At 40.4% G+C, this 19,702-nt stretch overlaps 1 protein-coding gene across 1 annotated transcript in view; it reads right to left on the reverse strand.

Annotated features, from left to right (window-relative positions):
- CYTH3 (cytohesin 3) overlaps window positions 1-19,702 on the reverse strand; it is a 74,815-nt gene that overhangs the window by 33,891 nt on the left and 21,222 nt on the right. Inside the window, exons 2-4 of the mRNA XM_082199848.1 lie at window positions 3,550-3,632; window positions 2,437-2,501; window positions 482-548 (exon numbers count right to left, since the gene is read on the reverse strand). Of these exons, the coding sequence (XP_082055974.1) occupies window positions 482-548; window positions 2,437-2,501; window positions 3,550-3,632 (215 nt within the window). The remainder of the gene's footprint in view (window positions 1-481; window positions 549-2,436; window positions 2,502-3,549; window positions 3,633-19,702) is intronic.

A 19,702-nucleotide genomic window follows, 5' to 3' on the forward strand; every position in this document is an offset into this window, starting at 1 on the left:
AGACAGTCTTATTTTGCCAGTCTTTGGGGTCATTTTTTATTTGTACCGACTGCTACAAATGGTTTGATGTCGCTCTGGCTTTTTAACTCTCCATTCTTCTGTACTGTTGTACCCTGGATCCCAAACTCCTTGGTACTCAGACGTTTTGGCTCCTGAACACTGCAAACCTGGAAGTGGGTGTTCCAGTTTGTGAACGTTCTTTGGAACCCAAATGCCCAATGGGGCTTCCGCAGCTTCCAATCAGAAGCCGCACTTTGGTTTCCGAACGTTTTGGAAGTCGAACAGACTTCCAGAACGGATTCTGTTTGACTTCCAAGGTACGACTGTACTTCATTGTGATTTTATTGTATATATGTTTTTAATCTACTTTGCAAGCTGCCTTGGGATCTCTTGTACTGAAAAGTAGGATATAAAAAATAAACATAAAAGTAGGACATAAATAAATAACAAGCATACATTCTCAAGAACACAAAAGTCCTACCTTTTTGGGATCCATATTGAACTTTTTTCTTCCCATAGCTATTTGTTTATTTCTCTGTGTAGTTTTGCTGTATATTTTTAAGGGGGGAAATAAAAGGAAAAGAATATAACACAGATGTATTTGGTTAAACATCTTTGATGTTTACATTTTAAATGTTATTTACATTTTCCTCTTATACAGCTAGTATGAATAGAATGGAACAGCTGAACTTTTACTCCCAAAGTGAAAGGGAAATATTTACCCTCAAAAATAATTCAAAGTAGCTTTGACTTCATTTTAGATTTTTAATACATTGTGTTTAAACCCTCCTGACATACATTAGAGGAAGGGCATTAAAGAGGATAATGTGCATGGCTTAAACTCACAAACCAGTTAAACTGGATTATTTCAATCCAAGCCAATTGGCGGTGCAATCTTTGGAGTCTCTGTACTGGCAAATAAGCCTTTAGGTCTGCTGCAGCGCTAGCACAAAACAGCAGCCTATGATGTTACTGTGGCTGAATATGCCAGCTGAGGCCATTGTGCCAGAGAAGCTGTGGGAGTCTGCACTATGTTAGCTGCATCACACAAAGACAGAAGAAAGTGTTGCAGAAATGAGGACACACTGCATTCTAATGGCATTCCAGTCAACGCAAACCCAAATGCACCCAGAGTGACACACTGAGTATTAACTTTAACAAAAGTACTGAAAGTGGCAGACAGCACAACAGGCTAGATACACCCTATTTGCTAAGATCAGGATGCTACTTAATTACTTTGGTGTATAAGTAAATTGCACAGCCCTCTTGGTGGCTGCTTCCCAGACTTCAGAACTCCCTCCCTGGAGAAGCTAGACAGGCTGCCTATTTGCTGTCCTTCTGCCAGCAGGTGAAGACAGACTTTTGGGAAATGACTGCTTTTAACTAAAGGGCGTGTGCCATTACAATTATTTTTATTACAATTATTTGTATGTTTTAAATATACAGTATTTTATAGATTATATAGCTTTAATTCTATCAATGTTTTTAATCATGGTTTTTCCTATATTTTTAGCAGTTTTTAAGGGAGAAAGGTGGGGTATAAATAAATGAACAACAACAGCATCATTTTGTGTCCTATAGGATCCAGACACGGGCTCCATTGATTTTAATGGACCAAATAGCATCTTAGCCAAGTTTAATACTAAATGTGAAGACCTACACAAATGCACAGCCATCAAGGGGAAGCTTACAATGACACAGGAACAGTGGTATTATGTGCAAGGTAAAAGGGAGAGACACATCCCGAAATAGTGCACTCAGTTGCCATTTCTCAACTTTGTAGTGCTGAATATCATAATCATGGGGCTAACTAGTTGCTGTACCCCATCCTACATTTACTAAACCAGCTCTTTGTGGGAATAAGCAGTAAATTTCAATAATAGAACTACTTCTAATTATATTCCTCCCCCCTTGAAGACAGGCAGTACATAGGGGCATAGGCGCCGACTCCATGGGGCTTGAGGGGGCTCGAGCCCCCTCAAAAAAAATTTTGGGGGGGCTCAGCCCCCCCAATAATCTCGGGCGGGCGCCCTTCCAGCAGAGCGCCGCCGCCGTCCCCCGCCTCCTCCTCACCTGCTCCTTCGCCAGCCAGCCAGCCGCGCGCCCTAATCGGAGGCACTGCCGGAAATCCCGCGAGAACAGGGGAATCCCAACTGGCCACACCTCCCAGCCAGCCAATCGGCTGGCTGGGGGGCGTGGCTTGCCCTATTTAGGGCCGGAGCCACTTTATTTGCATATTCATGAGCTTATTTATTATTCATGAGCTTTCCCGGGCCCCCCCCCCAATATTTTTTCTAAGTCCGCGTCTCTGCATAGGGGCCAAGAAGATGATCAAGGTCTCAGCTGGAAGTTAGGCTATTTCTGCAAGGCCCTCAAAAACACTGAAGCAACAGAATGCTGCTTTTCCATAAAGCACACATGACAAAGTCAGCTTACCTTTCCTCTACACTTGTCAAGTTATCGATTTCAGTCATAACCTCTGCTATTTCAAATTTTAACCGCTGCCAAAATGAGAGAAGAATACAAGCAAACATTAAACAGCTTTTCCAAAAATAGGTGGATTTCACTGGCTTCTTTTTGAATTTAGAAATGGAGCAACAATCCTATCACAAAACTCTGCTCTGATGTATTTACCTGCAATATCATACTATTCACACACCACTATGACATTTGGGTGTATGAGGTGTTAGGGGAGGGGTAGTACCTCTGGTGGGGGACACCTCGTGCTCCTTCTGGGGTAGTTTGGTCCTCACCCTGCACTCAGTTCTCACATGTGGCTCCTAGAAGCTGTCAGCATGCAACAACAGCCACACCTAGCAAATGGTTTTGACTGGCTGGTAGCCAATGGGTCTCAAACCCTCAGTGAGTTAGGACTTCCCCTGCATGAGAAGACAGGCTCTGCAGGATTGAGCGCATAAGACCAATTGTGGGTCCAATGGTCAAGAAGGCAGTTTCTGCACATGTAGAGGGAAGTAAGGGACAGATGGGGCTTGTCAAGCTGGGAAGATAGCCCATGTAGGAGAGGGAAAACTGTGATCCTAAACCTCTGCTGTCTTGTGGGATATCTTCATGAAAAGAAAAGAGTAAGGAGCAAACCCTACACAAATCTGGAGTGGAATCCCAAAAAAGCTGGATGGGGCCTTGTATGCCTCCTTCCAGCAACTACTGCAGCCAAGCTGGTGCCAAACATTTCTTTGGACCACATCAGTCAGGCCAAAAGGGAGGTCTTATAGTCTGGGCAGCCCAGGACCCCCATGCACACTGCCCAGGCTTGCGCCCCGGGGAGGTCACTATGTGCTATAATGCAGTGGTTTGACTTCACCCCTGGAGGTGCACTCCATTGTCTCTTGAGACAGATGGATGCCAACAACTAAGACATCAATTTCTGCAGAGGTACAGCACTTGGAACACCTAATTCTAATAGCAATTATTGGAAATTAATCTCTTCAGACTGTGGTAAAAAGCTACCATAGTGTTTTACAACTCAATACACAGTTCATACCATTAATTTCAGAGCAACCGACATTTTGATTTAAGGAAAATGTTTACCTCGATATCATCAATTAATTCTTTTTTTCTACGGCGAATATTGAAAAGCTCTTCTCTCTCTTCTACAGAAAGATCATCAGGCACTGGAGGGGAAAACACACACAATTATGTATAATTGCTTTCTACTCTGGTACTTCATGTTTCACAAGTAAAAGCCTCATTCACATCAACAGAGTTTGTGCCAAGAAAGCATGGACAACATTCTTAATGACCAACTTTGGAGAAAATAGTGGTGCCAGTATATAGAACTTGGTATTAACTAACGAATGCAATTGTCTCAGGGTTTCAATACGAATGACAGATAGTTTTCACATTTTAAAAAGTAAACTGCTTTCCATTCTATTGTGTATTACATTCATATTACAAGCATCATTCCAGTAATCAAAGGGTATTAAAGTCTTCCTTCATCTTGGTTCTCTTTTAAATCTGTTTTATCCTCAGTTGTGCCTCAAGTCAAGTACAGCCAGCAAAGGGGTTGCAATAGCACTTCGTGAACGAGTAGGAACTAGCAAATTTGTTCAGCAGTTACATTAAGCCATAGTTTTTTGTTGCATGCATGAGCCTGCTTCCCACTCCCCCCACCCCACTGCCCTCATATTCATTAGGCGGTAAAGAGCATATGCTGTTGAGTTGAATCCAAGCATACCCACTGAAATTAATGGAGACAATAAAACTTAGTTGGATACAGCCCCCCTATTTTTAATTAATTGTTATTTGTCATTATGTCTGAACTGGAAACTGTAATTAGTTTTCACTATACAATCCAGGATTTTAAAATCTTAATGTGAAGTTGGCTCATCTGAACAAACCATCATTAAAGCTAACCACAGTTTGTGCTAGTTCTGACATAACAAAGCATATTTATAATATGTTTTCTTGTGAAGAGAAGCTCTTGTCATTTAGAGAAAGTATGAGTCTAACAGTAAACACCTTCAGGCTGCCACATTTTCCATACATAATTCAACACTGTCAAGTTAACAACTGGACTAACACATCTTTTCAATGAGGAGGTACAGCACAGGGTGATTTGGAAACTGTTTGCTTTAAAAAAATGATAAAAGTTCATGCCTCAGACTTCATGATAGACAAATACTGAAATAATTAGCAACTTTACTTTTTCCACATTAACGGTAAAGTGTGATAAATGAAGTCATTTTAAACAGCAAGTGCTTTTTGCTTATCTAAAAACACAAACATTTAGAAAACTGGATAAAAAGAAGCAGCAAATGTTACTTTTTAAAAAATAAATATTTATGTCTCTTCTTCAATGTATTTGACCACTACTGAAGTTACTCTCAATACCAAATAAACACCTGTTGGAAGCATTCATAATACTTGGTATTCTGAATCTAAATAACAAAAGAATTAGGAATATCAACCATAAAACATAATGAAGTATTGCCAACTAATCAAATTTACTCTTCCATATATATATATTCCAAACTGCAAGGAAATACCATGACGGAACAATATGCAGTTTAGTTATCCACAACCACACCTTTTTAAAAAAGTAAAACTCACAGCAATGACTGGAAAATCTTGAGTATAAAAGTCCTCCATTTTAAATAGGTTTGCAAACATGGATGCTTCTTCCTTCTCATGTGATGATATTTAAATTATTCATTCATTTATTCATTCATTGAATCTATATACCACTCTATACCCAGAGGTCTCAGAGCGGTTCACAGACTAAATCAAACTATAAAACCACAATATATATATAATCAAAACAACAACCACCCAATAACACCCCCAAAAAAGAATGGCAGTTTAAAAGGGCATACAATGTCAATCAAATCAACCAAAAGCCTGGTTAAAAAGGAATATTTTTGCCTGGTGCCTAAAGGTGTATAATGAAGGCACTAGGCGAACTTCCCTGTGGAGAGCATTCCACAGATGGGACATGGAATTTAAAACTACTATTTTCTGCTATGTTTCATTGAATTGGGGGATGTGTCTGTCACTGTCCTGTAGTCAGCTCCCATATAATTATGGGTAACATTTTCATGTAGGTACTTCTCAACCCATCACTGCACCACCATCAAGATCACTGACTCGGTGTGGGGAAAACCCATACGAAGGAGAGCATTTACACATCATAGGATTTGGAAACTATAGCCAAAGCAACAAAGAAACTAGGCCAAAGAGCTGAAATTATGAGAAGACATTATTGTATGAGACCCAAATTATGCAACGAAGCTGTAAGTGACAAAGCTCCCAGTCATGTAACACAAGGGTTTGCTGCTTAACTCTATTGGTGGTCTACTCTAGAATTCAGGGGTCTGTGGAACAGCACTGTTCAAAAACACACACACACAAAAAAAACCCAGGTGCAATGAGAAAAGGAAATAAACATGCTAGTGTAGGCATATTTCCTCTGAAATTAGGAAGAGGAAAGGTAACCTCCACCCATTCTGATTCACTTCTGATTCATATTGCCACCCATTATTTTAAAAATACCGCTACCCAAAATGCCACTAAACCATGCAGTGGCATCACAACGGGGGTGGGGGCGGTATGCCCTGGGTTCCATGTCTGCGGGGGTGACAAGAAGTCACCCCATAGGGGCTCGCAGCGATGCGAGCAGCCATTGTGCCGCCGCCACCTTTGGAGGATCCACCGCTCACGGCTGCAGCCATGAGCAGAGGATCCCAGCACTGTCCATACGGCGCTGGAGTGGCACCAGCAGCAATCTGCTAAGTATAGTGCATGTGCGGCATCACACATGTGCGCTGTACGTAGCAACTCCACACATGTGCTGTATAGCAGTTTGCCACCGGCGCCGCTCCAGCGCCGTACAGACGGTGCCAGCATCCCTCCGTTGCCGCTACAGCCTCGTTCGCGGCTGTAGTGGTGCTGGAGGGATCCCGGCACCATCTGTACAGCACTGAAGCGGTGCCAGTGGCAAACCACTATACAGTGCATGTGCGGCGTCACAACGTATGGTGCATGCAGTGTACATAGAGACGCCGCACATGCGCTTTATGTTGTGATGCCCACCCCAGGTGTCACGATGCCTTCCTTCGCCTCTGAAACCATGCTAGCTTCTAGACACAGAACTTGCCCAGCCCTAAGGAATGGAGAAGAGAAAGCTCCCTGAGAAGTTCTTTTTTAAAAGACTAAATACAAAGCAAGTTAGAGGAAACTGATGGAGGATACGTAATGTCACAATGAGGTAGAAAGGCCACTTATTTTGGATGGTGGAGTCAGACAACAGGGCTTTCATCCAGCCACAGTCCCTTAAACATGGCAGACATCACACTATCCTACTCACAATTAAAATGCTTCCAATTAACGCCTTAACCAAGCTGCAGGCTTAACTCACTACAGAACATTTCTTGTTGCAATATTTATATAATCATGAACTCTGAATGGTATGAAAGTGCAGAAAAAGCCAGCATTTCAGATGTGAGGCTTTTGGGTGCTTTCTTTGACAGAATTGAAGATATATGGCATCGAGAATTACTGAACTTTTCACAGCAGCAGAGGACAAGAACTTTTCACAGCAGCAGAGGACAAGAGGATCCCAGGCTACACAGCCAACAGTCACCAGCGGCTGCAACATCCATCCCTGCTGTCATATGTCATTTCTAGATAACTTAAATCGTCCACAGACTTTTTGTGACATGGTACTGAGGATGTATTCTAAAGAGAACTGCCTCAAGACACCAGAAGGCTACAGCACTGACAGCTTCTTAAAACAATACTGAAATATACACCAATAAAGATTTCCATAGATGAACGAAGCCTCTAATATTAAGCATTTTTAATAATAATAATAATAATAAAGCTAAAAACTGTTTTCTATTATATTCCTAACATTTTTGTAGTCCACTGCTTTGTGCAGGAAGTGCATGGATGGAAAGGTCACTCTTTTTTAAAGAAAAAATTAAGAAAACAAGAGATTTCCTGCACGGGGCAACAGTTTCAGCACAACTGAGCAAGCAGCTGAAGCATACCTTGATGTCATCATGATACAGTTACAAAGAAGTTTCCATTTCTTTTAGTGCCAGAGCATACAAAAAGTCACTTACCAAGGGCACATGAAACAATTTGTTTCAACTTTGTTCTACGCAAGAAAATGCAAAATCTATTGGTTAATTCACATTTCGTAAATGATAACCAGAACCATCCACAGTAAGGGCTATTTTTAAGATGGGTTTCAAAGAGTAGTGAGGAAAGGCTAACCTCAATAAGATGGTTTTAGAAGAAAATTGCTTGAAGACTCTTTAAAAGCTCCCAATCAACTCTTCCTGAACCACTGACCTTTACTCCTCTTTCCTTAAGTGAACTTTCGCCAGCAGAACAAGCAACACAGATAGCATGGCCCATGATGTGTATGCCCCGCTCAGTTTCTTTGCATATAAATGCAAATTATATGACTAACAGAACAATGCTTTCATTTTTAAAAAACATAGTACATCAGTTGGCAGTTTTATTTTCAATCCCTTTCCTAAGTATCCCTCATTTGTAATACACCTTTTTACAGCCACCACACACTGGGTCAACATCTTCAAGAAGCTATCCATTACAACCCCAAGTTATCATTCCTAGGCAGTCACTGTCAGACCTGCTTAGCATATAAGTGAAATTAGGATCTTTTGTCCCAAAGTGAACCACTTTACACTGAATTGCATTTGCCATTTTACTCTCTATTCACTCAGTCTGAAGATACCCTTTGGAGCACCTCACAATCCCTTTTTAACAACCCTGAACAATTCGGTATCATCAGCAAATTTTGTTACCTCCCTCATTACCCCTAACTCTAAATCATTTATGAGCTAGATAAAACAACACAGGTTCCAATATTTGAGGGACTCTGCTTTCTACATTGAGAGAACTGGCTACTACTTTTTACTTCCTGTAAAGAATAGACAGAGAGAGTACAGCTAGGCAGAAAAAATGTCAGATTATCAGTGGCCTCAACCCTCCGCCAGACTTTGGACCTTGCACCATCCTAGACAGAGGGCAGGCCACCACACTGCACAGATACCAGAATTAAACCAAGCCAACAGCCTCCCCATAGATCACTTCAGGGTCTCTTCCTCCATGCAAAGTCTGGGTAATTTACTTGTAGGCCATGCCAGGGTTTTTTTTAAAGTTAATGTGTAAAGCTAAACTGAGGATTGAAAGTTATGGAACTAAATTTCCATTTATGTCTTTATTAGCAGTCAGTGTACTTCTTTAGCAGACTAAGTTCCAGTCACAGAATTTTGTTTGGAACAGTTTCAAAGATGATGCCCATTTGCAAGCCCCAAAGCCCAGCTTTGTGAAAAATTTAGACTAGTACTTTCACCTCAGAAGAGATGTAAAAAAGGGGTGCTGTCAACAAGTTTGCTTCTTGTCAAGACCAGTAGCATTGAAATGGTATCATGTGACAATTAAGCACACAATCCCAGTAATAAAGATACTTTAAAAGCTTCCAGAGTGTGGTCAGTCATTTTCAGTAAAATACAGAATGGTGTTCTGTTTTTTGTTAAGACGCATGTTATCATTACAAAAATGCCTGCTCTATATTCCAGTAAAGCTTGTATGATATTGGGGGGGCCAGTGGACTGAATTGCATGGTCATTTTCAAGTCAATACCTATTACAAACACAACTGCAAAAACTAAACTGACCGGCCTAGTCCATTATTCCGAACAGCTTTTCTTGTGTCCACTGTTCTACACACACACACTACTTAATCACTAGAATCTTTCCCAACTTCCATATAACATTTATAAATAAAGAGTTCATCACTTGTAAGCTACTTAGGATCTCACAAAAATTTCCTACAATGATAGATTCATGGTCAAAATTCATTGTGGGACAATATTTTTCAATACGAACAATCCCAGCAGGATATTTGTCAAGGTTCACCCCTGTCCAGAACTGAAACCTGGGGACTCCTTGGAGGAAGAGCAGGCAGCAAGACCATCACCACCCCCAACAGATCTCTGTATCTCCCGCAATGTTGAGGAGTCATCAGATCTAGACATTTCCACCCTGGGAACTGAAGTCTCTGCACCAATTGCCTTGCCTAGGTTCCTTTTCAGCTCTCAGACCTTATCCTTTACCTCCAGGCTCACAAGAGTGAGTCAGGCATTCAGGTGGAGGAGTTAGCAGGTGTCTAGATCAATGACTAGCTGAGAGCAACCAACGGGTAAAACCTTCAACTCCTATATGAGACTGAAGTCTGAGCTGCTTCCCTGCTGAAGCGGCAGCTCCCTTGGAGCTTCAAGTTCAAGGTGTTCCTGACCAGGATTAATGGGACCTATTTAAGCAAATTTTCAAGCCTTTTTACTCCCCCGACTCAAATATTCCATGGTGGAAGAAATACAGGATATAAATGTAATAAAATAAAGGTTAAGCTGTTCTAAAAATCAGTGGCTCAGGTCCAGAAATCTATCTCACACAAAGCCCGTCTACTGCAGTTTACAGCAGATCACAAGTTCATCTTCAGCCACCTACTTTTCTAACTACTACAGGGTTTTAAGCAAACTGTGTATTTATAATTCTTAGCAGAATCAGCAATCCTCTGCACGGTTTCCCTTCTCACAGAGGAGAGCAGGAAGTCATGTGTGTAAAAGGTCCACAGACCCTTTGGATGACTGCCATAGTACACAGATGATGCTAGTTACAGAGGGCCTGACATACACAGTCTAATTTTGTAAAGTCCTCTGGAATCCCCTTCAAGCAGGCATTCTCGTATTTTATTTTCCATCTTTTAGAAGCATGATTTTGGTCTGGGGATGTAAACACACCATGTTGCACTATCAGAAACTATTCAAGTTATCTACCTTCCAATTTCTGTTTGTTTCAGCTGCCCACACATTCACATCCTTACAGGCTGAATCACAGTATTACATAAGATTGATGCAATTTCCTCCAAGTTTTTCCCACACTCTTCATGTCCCATTCAGGGTTAGTATGGTAATTATTAGATGGGAAGATTTTTACCAGGTAAAACACACCCACCCAACAAAAAATTATTCACTCACTATGTCTTAAGCCTTCTCTCAGATGTTTCTGCAGTAAAGGCAGAGCAAATTTCACAGATAGGACATTCTTGGTGATGACACCCTTTCTCATGTTAGGTAAAGGTAAAGGGACCCCTGACCGCTAGGTCCAGTCGTGACCGACTCTGGGGTTGCGGCGCTCATCTCGCTTTACTGGCCGAGGGAGCTGGCGTACAGCTTCCGGGTCATGTGGCCAGCATGACTAAGCCGCTTCTGGTGAACCAGAGTAGCGCACGGAAACGCCGTTTACCTTCCCGCTGGAGCGGTACCTATTTATCTACTTGCACTTTGACGTGCTTTCAAACTGCTAGGTTGGCAGGAGCAGGGACCGAGCAACGGGAGCTCACCCTGTTGCAGGGATTCGAACCACCAACCTTCTGATCAGCAAGTTCTAGGTTCTGTGGTTTAACCTACAGTGCCACCTGCATCCCACTTTCTCATGTTACTGCCCTCCTAATCTCTGCTGTGGAAGACACAAAGAGCAGGGTCTCCTTCATCATTAGTTACCCTTTCCAGTTTGGTGTCATCTGCAAATTTGATGAGCATCCCCTCAACTTCTTCATCCAAATTGTTTAGAAAGACATTGAACAACAGGCTCAGGACAAAACCCTGCAGCAAGCACCCCACTTGTCACTTTTTTCCAGGATGATGAGGAACTGAGCACTCTTTTGGTTTGGTCAGTCAACCAACTACAAATCCACCTAACAGTTACCTTGTCTAGCCCACATTTTACCAGCTTCTCTGCATGAAGATCATGGGGGCTTTGCCAAAAGCGTTACTGAAATCAATATCCACAGCATCCCCCTGATCCACCAAGTTTTTATCTATTGGGGGGGAAATGAGATTCATCTGGCATGACTTGCTCACAGACCAATTGTTTATCCTAGGAGCTTTCCAGGTATCGACATCAAGCTGACCAGTTGATGGGCTAGACACCCTGTCCCCAAGCAAACCCTGTCAAGCTGCTGCCAATTTAACCACAACGCTATTCAGAAGATCTACATGCCTGATTATTATACGGCTCCACCTTGCTACAGTTCTGCCTCAACTGCAAAAACTGTCCAACAGGTACATTCCTTTTAATATGTATTGGATAACTGCTCTCAATGCAATATTGAATTCCTGTCAGTGAGTTTTGTGTATCTACAGACAGCAAGTGAATCCAATTTGACATACACAATTGTATTCAAGAACGGTTTGGAAAAAGGATCAAAATGGCAAGAGAGAAACATGCACATTCATGGGATTATTTTATTTTATTTCTATTATTTATCAAATTTCTATGCCACCCTGCATCCAAGGATCACAGGGCAGTTGACAACACAAAAGCACAACAATACACAACACAGTAACAAAACAAAATAAAAAATCTCTCCCCATTCTAAGTTTCAGGATTGTGGGTACCTGGGCAACATTTTCCACAGGGACAATCAGTGCAAATAATTCACTTCATGTCTCAGCAAATCTCCTTCACACTTTTCATTTAACATTCCAATGAATTCCCTGATTGGTTTCCTGTTTCTTAAGTATTTAAAGAAACTTCGTTGTGTTTTAAATCTGAGCTTCTTAAGGGTGAGATATAAATGCAATAAAATTATTTATAAAAACATGTATATACCACTATATTATATAAAAATTCAGTGGTTTAAAACAGCAAAATCTATATACAATAAAAACCACAAAAAATAAAATTAGAGATTTTACATTTACGGTATCTTTCCTCCTAAATCTAGCTTCGCACTCACTTTTTATTTCTCATTCCTTCATCATGGGGAGTCCCTTCTTACATGGCATTACAAATTTCCATGCCAATTCCTAAAGCACAAAATACAGAGGTATCATGGCAAATATGAATAGTGCATTAAGGCCACTTTCCCACCGAAAATACATTTGCCCCATGCTTCCATTCAAAGCTTCCCAAACCAAGGGCATTGTTAGGAGTGGCCCAATGGGCCCAAGCATTTGTACTGGGCCCCAGATCTCCTGTCCTTTCACTCCTTTTTTTTTAAAAAAAAAAAAAACTTTAAAAAATGTTTAATTTGCTTACAGGGCAGCTGTGCATGTTGCAAGGTGCAGTGTTAGTGAAATTGTATCTATACCCACGGAACATTGCACAATGGGCCTGTATTTTATGTACAGTGGTACTTCGGGTTACAGACGCTTCAGGTTACAGACTCGGCTAAGCCAGAAATAGTACCTCAGGTTAAGAACTTTGCTTCAGGATGAGAACAGAAATCACGTGACGGCAGCGCAGCGGCAGTGGGAGGCCCCATTAGCTAAAGTGGTATCTCAGGTTAAGAATGGACCTCCAGAACGAATTAAGTTCTTAACCTGAGGTACCACGGTACTTACCAACACCCCTGTCCCAAACTCAGCCTGTAAAGTCGGCATGCAGGACCTTTATCAGTCCAAGGGCCACATTCCCTCATGGGGAACCTTCTGAGGGCCACAAAGCAGTGGATGGCAAGGTAAGGTACAAAACTGGGCAGACCAATGTGTGCAACTGTTAAGTCTTGTATGTTAGGTTACATACCAGTCATGCAAAAGTCATGTTTCTGTGCGCACACAGATCTTTTCATCCAAGCAGGTAAGCAAGAGACATTGCCACTGTTTAAGGAGACATTACAGCCACGTAAAATCACTAAGTGGGGAAGCTGAGTAGGGCTAGTGAGGGTTGTGTGACCTGTGATGGAGGCATGGTCCGGGGAGTGCCAGAGGACTAGACAAACAGGCCTGGAGGGTCACATTTGGCCTGAGATTCCTCACCCCTACTCTGAAGTGTGACACTGCAAGGGGCCACTGTATGAAATCTGGCTGTAAGGAGAAGTATAGGACCTCTTTCTCAGTCAGAGAGAGCACTTGTCCTACAAATAAAACAGACAAACCAGAAGATATTCAGCAAAGTATCATGCTGAAAAAATAAATGCTAATAAGCACTTCATGCCATCATGTTGCTATACAGAGGTGTGCAGGGGCCAAAAAATATTCTGTAGCTTTTAGTGAGATTCTATTGCTATGGTAGTGACAAAATTAACTCAAACACAAAATATAGGTAGCTTTTTAAAATCTTAGTTCAGATATTATTTCTCTTGAGACCTTATTAGGCATGTTTAATATTTATAATTGGATTAAAGGGATTAGCTGAATGAGGGCACACTAAGGGCTTTCTAATAAAATGAGTTTTGTGGTGGAAAGTTTTCAAATAATCATTTAAGCTAGAACAACCATTAATCCTGCATATGGCAGGATTACTTCCACCAATGAGGCATGAGTGTGCAGGCACCAAAAGCGGTATTACATTAAATTAAAATCTACTTGTTTGTGAAGATTTTTTGCTTATCTGGCACAGTAACTCATTATGCTGCCTCTGTAAACTTACTCAAAAGCAATTTTAAGAGTAATGCCTTCCATGCTGCTTTCCAGAACAATTGTCAGAACTAGATAGAAGCAAAACATACTGAATAGATAGACAGATTTATTACGGTCAAAGACCAGCTCGCACTGTGCATTGCAAACCGATCTACGATTATTCCATCAGCTGAAAGACAGATTTTGGAATATTAGAGAACTTACTCTAGAATGGTGTGATTTGGCATAAGGCAACTTCATATGTACCACATCTGTGTCTCCACACTCCCTCCACTGACATGCACCAGCAACACCAAGGCACTATGTTTCTACACCTGCACAACAAACCTGCAGGTGGTAGCAAGAGAACAGTCAACATGTCAGGCAATCCAGTGGTGGCTGGTGCCCATTGGGTAAGACTGGTACAGCCAAAGGATATAGAAGATGAGCTACTACAACTGCTACCACCTCATTTATGTATTTAGATAATCCACAGAATATTATTTCCCTGACAAATATGAAATCCATTTATTTAGCACCAAGAAGAGGTGTAGGGAGGTTTTTTTCCTATTTCACAGCCAGCTCCTCCCCTGGCCCAGATGCATCCATTCAAACATCTATTGAGGTATTCACGTTTATAAGTGCATGCACAGAGAGCTCTCTACATGCTATTAAGTCAGGACAGAGTTTGCCCCCACCTTCTTGTTTTGTATCCATAAATACTAATTGCTTCATACTTTGGGACGCATTGCCTATTTCAGGCAATCTGTAGATGTACAGTTGCTAGCATGATCAACCCAGATTTATCATCCAACCCAGTTTGTGCATGTCTTCCAGCTCCTTTATTTGTAAACTTTAAGCAGAAGATACATTAGCTACACAGCCCTGTTTCATCAGTGCTACTCTTTTGCATTTTAACTTTGCCTTTCCTTTCTTATCCTTGAAGAAGCTTAAACATTATAGTTCTAAGCCAGTGTTAGAAACCGAGATATGAAAGCTTGGAGTTAAATGGCACCTTAAACCTAGGTTATGGGCACAACAACAGAACTTCTAGGGAAACTCATTGATAACAAGAATACAAAGCTGAAAATGAATGAACTGCAGTTAAAATCTTATGTTCATTTTGCACATGTTCTAGTCCTCATCTGAAGACTTCAAAAAAACAACAAACCAAAGCCATGCTTCCCCTGCCCACTCCCATAATATTCTTATAAGGGTCCCTTCTCCAGCCTTCAGAGAGTGGCTAGAAGCGGAGAGGCGGAAAAAAGTCCTCCTTTCCTTCCAGCAGTGGCAGTTTTATCTGAAATCTTAGGCGCAGTACTGCACCCAGAGCTCAGAAACTGTTCACATTAATGAAATTTCCTGCCACAAAATGCACCTAGAACAATGGGAGTTTTGAATGCTGCTCTAAGCTCAGGGCGAACAGTCCAGACAAAGCTCCTTTTTAGTGTTAAGTCTTTCTAATCAGATTCAAACAAATAACCACACACAGTCTTGCACCATCCACCCATCCATCCATACGTGTGTGTGCGTGTGCGCGTGTGTGCGCACACATGTGTGCATACACACACACACTTGTACATTAAAACTCACACTTCTGCTTTTAGGCAAAGCTGGAGAAATCCAGGCCCCATCAAGGTCTACAGAAAAGTAATGAACCCACATTGTTCATTCAAGACATATTTTACCTCAGCCAACTTTTCATCTCTTTCATTTTCAAACACAAAAGCAGCACTTCTCATATTCTTCTGATGAAACATAAAAAGAAAATATGCCTTTATCTGCATCTGAGAGTTTGCAGCATTAAGGCAACATTCCAGAATTTTTAAAAATGCCCTTCAGCTACTCATGAATTATCAGATCACCAAGGTATTATATGTAAGAATAAAGTTATGAGGATTTTGATTTGCAAACTGTGTGACTAGAGCATCCAGAAGTCAACAAATTTGGGAAATATTATGGGTTGTGTATCCAATTTTAGTCATACTGAGAGCAGAGCCACTGAAATGAAAGGATATAGTTTACTTAGCTTCATTCAATTCACTGGATCTATTCCTAGAATTTAGTTGAATACAACTGGGGGGGGGTCCCTTGAAAAAGTGGATGCTGTATCAGGGCAAATTATCGAGAAATTTATAACGCACACAACCTTTTCCTTTCCAAAAATGAACTTATGATTTCCTGGGTTGCTTTTCTTAAGCTGCATTAGACATTGCTTGTCAAGTTTGTTGTGTCATGGGTATAACAGGGATGTAAAAGAAAAAAAAATTTTGGATTTGCCAGAAATTGGAAAAAAGAATTTGTGCCAACAAAAACAGAATGGCAGGATAAATTATTAGATTATACTGAACTGGCCAGATTAACAGAGACAATTAGGGGACAACCCAGACAAGAATTACAAAAAGAATGGGGGAAATGCAGAGAATACTTTACCAAACAGTGCCCCAAAATATATACAGTGGTGCCCCGCAAGACGAATGCCTCGCAAGATGGAAAACTCGCTAGACGAAAGAGTTTTCCGTTTTGGAGGTGCTTCGCAAAACGAATTTCCTATGGGCTTGATTCGCAAGACGACAATGTCTTGCGAGTTCCTGCTGGTTTTTTTTTCCTTCCCCCCCCTTTTCTAAGCCGCTAAGCCGCTTATCAGCTGATCCAATCAGCAGATAAGCCGCTAAAAGCCGCTAATAGCGCTAATAACGCTAATACGTCAATGGGCTTGCTTCGCAAGACGAAAAAACCGCTAGATGAAGAGAATCACAGAATGGATTCTTTTCGTCTTGCGAGGCACCACTGTACCTGGACTTGTTTTGATTAATTTCTACAGGAGACGTTGCGGTTTTTTAAGTCATAATTGTAATAATCACATATAAAAGAAACAGTATACAAGAAGTAAATAAGGAGGCCATTTACAGGATAAAGGAAGTCTTTTATTTTTATATTATGTTTTCTTTATGTAAGGGTATAGGAGTTTAATTTTGATAATTAAAATGTCAATGGTGGTGGATTTATTTGTACGTATGAGTTGTTGTAAATAAATTGTTTTTAAAAAGAAAAAAGAAAGAAAGAAAATTTTGGATTTATTGAACTAACAAACTAAGAACAAAAACTACAGAGCACAGAAGCAAACAATGAACTTTGCCCTGCAAAGCAATACAACTCATTTCAAGAAGGCATTTGACAGTATGCTGTGTAATACAGAGAGCTAGAAAGTTTCATTCAATATAAGACGATTTTTTAAGTAAGTAGAAGGAATATGGCCTCCAGTGCTGTACTGCAAAGGTAATAATGGGTATAGTCATGCTTCTGTTTGCAGAAGATGCAATATAAGGAAGCTGCCCATGTTTCTACTTCAGATATACTACATGAAGAGTAAAAGACACTAAAGCCATTAGTTGCATTTCTGAGCAAAGTCCATTAGTTAAATTGTCATCTGCTGACTTCAGCATGTTAAACTGCCTGAGATAAAGGCATCACATTGTAAATGATATTACAAAGCATCTAATTCAGAGCCATAACAACCCAAATCTTCCAAAATGAAACATTAATTATATTGCTACAACAATACAAACTCCATATGGAAAAGAAAATGAAAAATGAAAATAGTCTGGTCCTCTGCCAAGCTTTTCCTCCTGAGGACAAAGAAAATTCAAATGTATTTGAGCATATAAGATATGATCACCCCAACTGAATTTTACAGTCTGAATAAGGAATGGGAAGACAAGCAATAAAACTTTTTTCATCCAGTTCCAACATAAAGCACCTTTGAGAGATTCCTAGCTGAGCTTCTTTTCTTCAGAAAAGATAAGAATAAAATAAAAGTAATGTTTCAGCCATGAAAAAGGGAAAATGCCTTGCAATAATATAAACAGAGGCCAATAAGATATTAGTACCACATGTTACAAAAGGGGGTGTTTCATACCAAAAAATATATATTTCAAAACAAAAATTAAAACACGAGGGGGAAAATCTTCTGGTATGTTAAACAAAACAAAAAGAATTTAAGCTCAGTCGAAAACAGAGACTGGCTATAGGAGATCCAGCCCTGCTTAAGATAGTGATTTATATTTATAATGCATCTCAGAGGGAGAAAGGAATGTAATTTTTTGTAGCAAAATTAAAAGGACTGTGTGTTGCCATTGGCACATGTTATTTTTCATCTCCCTAAAATGCCTGTAATCTGCTTCCCCCAGGACTTCACTGTTTTTCCATGACATCGTGTTTCATTCTTGTTCTGTATACTCTAATCCCCAGATGGTTTTTCCCCTCAACAGCACAGAACTTTCACAATAGTCACACATACCACTGGAATATCCCTGTAACCAAATGGAACTTCCATTTTCTTTATACAGGAAAACACTCTTCACTTTAAAAAAAACACAGCACTGTTTAAAAAAAACACACACCTGGCACTAAAAAAGGAAGCATAATCACTATCACTAACAACCTCTATATTGCCATAGATGAGAGGCATTTCTCTTAAAATTAATTATCACGTTATAATAACACTTCCTTGATGCTTTTTTTTTTTTTTGCATCAAGTCATTTGTTGACACCTCTCTTTCTAATAATATAAACTTGCCAGAGTGAAGCCATTCCAAAGAAAGGCCTCTTAAGATCAGAGGTGTCAAATTCACACAAACAAAAGAGTTACTTCCAAATGAATTTGACACCAAATCGCCTATTCTTTCTCCCAGCACTGTGGAATGTCTCACTCGTGGAATAGCTGGGAGGGAGTACCATTTTAATCAAGAAGGCACCAACAGACCTGAGACTCAAAGCTAATATATCAATGCTGGAGTGTGCAGCAACATCTAATTGCTATTTAGATGTGTTAATGGATGTGCTAGCACAGCCTAAAACAAACATGACATTACATAACAACATAATTACGCTTGAACTTCAAAAGCAGATATAATGGTGCAATGGCTTAGTATCAGGGTGCTGGACTGTGATCTTAAGCACATTCTGATGCCGACTTGGGGCGGAGTGCTCAGTCCAACCAACACAACACTTTCAGAAGTTGGGGGATGGGAGGACACAGATCAGCGGCATTCTGACACTTTTTAGCACAAATCAAAGCTGCAGGTGGCAGCGGCCAGGAAGAATATTGATGACAGAATTTTCAGCACATAATCCACAAATGCAACAGCCTCTGGCCGTGATGCTACTTAGAAAGGAACCTTTGTTATATCTAGAAAGTTTTTTTAAAAAAATCTTAACAATTTAAAACTGCTATGAACTCCTAAAAGATCAGATTTAGACTCCAGAGGCTTTTTTTGGGGTAACATAAGGGAACCCAATAACATAGCTATTAGAACATGATCTAAAGAAAATTGAAGCTAATTTATGTTTTTGGTGGGAAGTGAAAACAAGACATGTACTTTTAAAAATAAAATAAAATTATTCTGAGTTTGAATAAATTTTCTAGCACAACACTTTAAAGAGTTAGTGTTGGTACAAATGCTCTGGCAGGGTGTTGTAGCAGTTCCATATAATTTTCCATGCTACAGTGAATGGGTTCATATAAAACAGCTAGCACTGTTTCCATAGCAATTAATGGAAATTCAAAGTGACAATTTACAGAGACCCACACAAAACAATCACTTCACTCCCATTAATGCATGCTATCCCTATCATTTCTATAAGCCAGAAGATCTCAGCAGCCAGCAATGGCAAAAAGCCCAATGATCTGTTGACTGAGAAGAAAGAGTGAAGAGCTTCAGTAGTCGAGTAGATATCGCATCCATTACTTACTTCAAGCTATAAAACTGCAGTTTCCTATATGGGTGTCCAGGAAGTTTCTCC

Source organism: Podarcis vaucheri (genome assembly GCF_965113315.1).
Source record: "Podarcis vaucheri genome assembly, chromosome: 14".
NCBI lineage: Eukaryota > Metazoa > Chordata > Lepidosauria > Squamata > Lacertidae > Podarcis > Podarcis vaucheri.